The sequence below is a fragment of the Impatiens glandulifera genome, chromosome 4, assembly GCF_907164915.1.
Source record: "Impatiens glandulifera chromosome 4, dImpGla2.1, whole genome shotgun sequence".
Lineage (NCBI taxonomy): Eukaryota > Viridiplantae > Streptophyta > Magnoliopsida > Ericales > Balsaminaceae > Impatiens > Impatiens glandulifera.
In genome coordinates this window covers 21,395,129-21,398,708 of record NC_061865.1, presented here as the reverse complement: position 1 = coordinate 21,398,708, position 3,580 = coordinate 21,395,129, and the positions used below count along the sequence as shown (strand labels likewise).

Genomic DNA, 3,580 nt, shown 5'->3' with positions numbered 1-3,580 from the left:
CTCCTCTATAATGCCGAATGCATTTAATACCGGAGGCCTCATATAATGTCGAATGCATTTAAAATACTACCGGTTCTGCTTCATTAAATGTCGATTTAAGATACCGGTTCCGCTTCATTAAATGCGGATTTAAGATACTACATGTTCCGCTTCATTAAATGCCGATTTAAAATACTACCGGTTCCGTCCTTGCAATAAATATAAATATATATATATATATATATATATATATATAACAAAACAAGTCCAATGATATTTTGTTATTACTATGCCACTTATCCTCATTAGAAATAGGTCACTTGGTTATTTATCATTATGTGTCACCTACCTACTAAGCCACATTAAATTTTTATATGGTGTCATTTATTTTGTTATATTTTTAAATTTAAATATTACAAAAACCAAATACAAATTATGCCTATTATTGTTGGCGAGGATACTTCTTTCTCATTAGTGAAAAAAAACCGATCTAGGAATTTGAGAGTGATACGAATTGAGAGAAATTAATGAATTACTCAACCAATTAGATGGTACTTTATTATTCATATAACTCAACATAGTTTGTAAGAGATGAAGTCCAAATACAATATACTAAATAATACTCAACATTGATTCAACTCATCCATAACAATCTATCAAACAAAGTAAAATAAAAATAAGGACCTTATTTTGTCAAATCTATATTCCATCAGAAAGGGGCACACCCTCTTATTTTGTCAAATCTATATTCCATCTTAGCAGAAAGGGGCACACATTGTACTTGGGCAAAACACTCCAATGCTTCTGCCCGCCCTCTTATCTAAATAATTTAAAAGTGAATTTGATTTATACTATTTTAAATAAATAACTAATTTATACTATTATAACTAATATTCCTCTATTATCAGAAAAATTGAGAATTTAAACCCTTAAATATATTAATTTATTTAAAATATATATTTATTAATTAAATATATAAATAATATTCTTATATTATATGTATTATAGGAAAATTTGAGAATTTCCCTTAAAACAGGTTAATATAATTAATAAAAAATATATTAATTTATTTGAAATATATATTTATTAATTAAATATATATATAACTAATATTAAATAAATTGAAATATAAAATATTTTTATAATTTAAAATATATTATAATATTAAAAACATTACAAGAATAAATTTGAGAATATATAACTAATATTTCTTTATTATAGGAAAATTTGATAATATATAACTAATATTTCTATATTATAATAAAATATAAAATATTTTTATAATTTAAAATATATTATAATTTAATATATAATTTTTATTCCTATATTATAGTAAACTTTTAGAATATATATTTATTTAATGTTATTATAATGTTACTTAAAAATAGTAAGAAAAAATATTATAATTAAATATATAACTAATATATTATGTAATTATGAAAATGTTAGAGGAAGGCATGACCGGCATAGAGGACACTGCCCTCTTTTTGCTTTTATCTACAATGCAAAAAATGAAAAAAAAACAATGATCTGTCCTTTTCTACGCTGTCCGATGCAGGCACAGGTCATGCGCTGGAGATGCTCTAACATGTCCTAGTATTAAATTGAATTATTTTCCATCCAAACTAGTTTCTCTTCAAATATCTTTGTTTAATTTGAATGAAGGATACTAACATAACTACATTCACAACTTTTGTCATTGAGCTAACATAGTGGGTTAAAAACTCAAGATTTGATTGCATCCTAAAATAGAGACTCTACTAAAAGACATCAAAATGTCTAGGTGATACCATTCTAGATAAATATCTAAAGTGAATATAATAAATATTAACATTACAAATAGGTTATGTGGAGGGTTATCATCTTTTTAAGATTACAAATAGGTTATGGGTAGGGTAATCATCTTTTTATTAAACTGATCCAATTCCAAAAACTCAATGTATGGAACTACTTGATCCTCTAAAAATTCGGACAACTTATTAAACTAAATATAAAATCAAAATGTAAGTGAAAACTTCATCTCTAATCTTGGGTAGCTTTGTAATCAAAATGTAAGTGAAAACTTCATCTCTAATCTTGGGGTAGCTTTGGCTGCATTACGTGCAAATGCTATACCGAGATGGATCAAGAAGAAAGATGGGTAAGAGACATACTGTGGGGAAAGAGGTGTTCAACTATCAGGAGGAGGCCAAAAGCAAAGAACAGCCCTGACTCGGGCTACACTTAAAAACCCATCAATTCTGCTCTTGGACGAGGCTACAAGCGCTTTGGACAGTGTCGAGAAAATGATGGTGAATAGGACCTGCATTGTGGTTGCTCACAGGCTAGCCACAATAAAGAGATCAAATTCGATGGGAGAGTAGTGGAAGAAGGATCACATTCTGATTTACTTTCTTTGGGTAGAAATGGTGCATAGTAAAACTTGCTTAATTGTCAGGTAACTCTTCTCTTTGTATTGTTATATAGAAAAAAAACATACACATTTGCTTATTTATTATTATATAGACTGAGAGAATACATAACATCTTCCCAATCCATAACTCGCTCTAGGACAGGACACGACTGAATCCGCCCAATCTTAATTTATTACTATGGGATATATTTTGGTTGATCAGAACCATCTGGGGCTTCTTTCGAAGGTGCAGCTGCGTGGGCTGACTTCGCATCTTGATGGAAGTCTCTCTGCCTCATCGACAATCCTCTGCTTCTGACTCTGCTCAGTCTGGTGGCCTCTTTCTCCTCCGCGTGTCTGTTGTTGTTGCTGACGCACAGCTTCTTGAAGTCCCTTGCAGCGGCATTGCTCATTGAGGTTCCTTAGTTGCTGGCAGCATTGATCTAGGTATTGCTCCTGATCATCGTTGTTGTCTGTGGACATTTCCAGCACAGATGATCGTCTGCCGGATTTCTCTTTAAGGTACATCTGGCAGTGGCGGAGCTGTTGCTGTCTCTGGATTTGTTCCTGGCATCTCTGTTGTGGCCGTGCAGGGTTAAAGTCCTCCTCTTCTACCACGGTCACGGTGGTTCTGAAGGCAGTTGCCAAGTGGGCAATAGCGAAGAGGGCTAGAAGGGCGAGGATTGTGAGCTTTGCCATGATGATGATGGAATTGTTGTTAATTAGATAGATGGTTGGTGAGGAAAATGGAAGCAAGGGGGATGAGTTTATATACATGTTCTAGTGTTGGTGCATGGTGAGAACGTGGGGAGCAGATCATGAATCAGCAGCATTCCTCAGTGTTTGCATGGAAGACAGCTTCGTACCTAACATGTCATCTTTTCAGGCATCCATACATTTTTGGTAGCTTGTTGGAAGGCAGCCAGGCACTAGTACATTTGATTCATTCATTCACAAACAAACTATTCTCAAAATTAAAATACTATATATGTTCTAGTGTATGTGCATGTTGAGAATAATCAATCAGTTAATTAAGAATAATGGGCAAATAAAATAAATATTTTTTTAGGATAAATGCTATACTCATTTTATCTCAAAATATTTTTAGAAAAATCAAAGAGATTAAAATAAATAATTTAAGATTAGATGAGGTACCCATTTTATCTTAAAATTATTTATTTAATCCTAAAATATAAAATATAAAATAAT

General features: G+C 31.4%; 1 protein-coding gene across 1 annotated transcript; it reads right to left on the bottom strand.

The window, feature by feature from the left end:
• Positions 1-2,590: 2,590 nt before the first annotated feature.
• LOC124934918 (2S seed storage albumin protein-like) lies at positions 2,591-3,070 on the bottom strand. Its single transcript, XM_047475408.1, has one exon. The coding sequence runs from the start codon at positions 3,068-3,070 to the stop codon at positions 2,591-2,593; it is 480 nt and encodes a 159-aa protein (XP_047331364.1).
• Between the last annotated feature and the right edge of the window lie 510 nt (positions 3,071-3,580).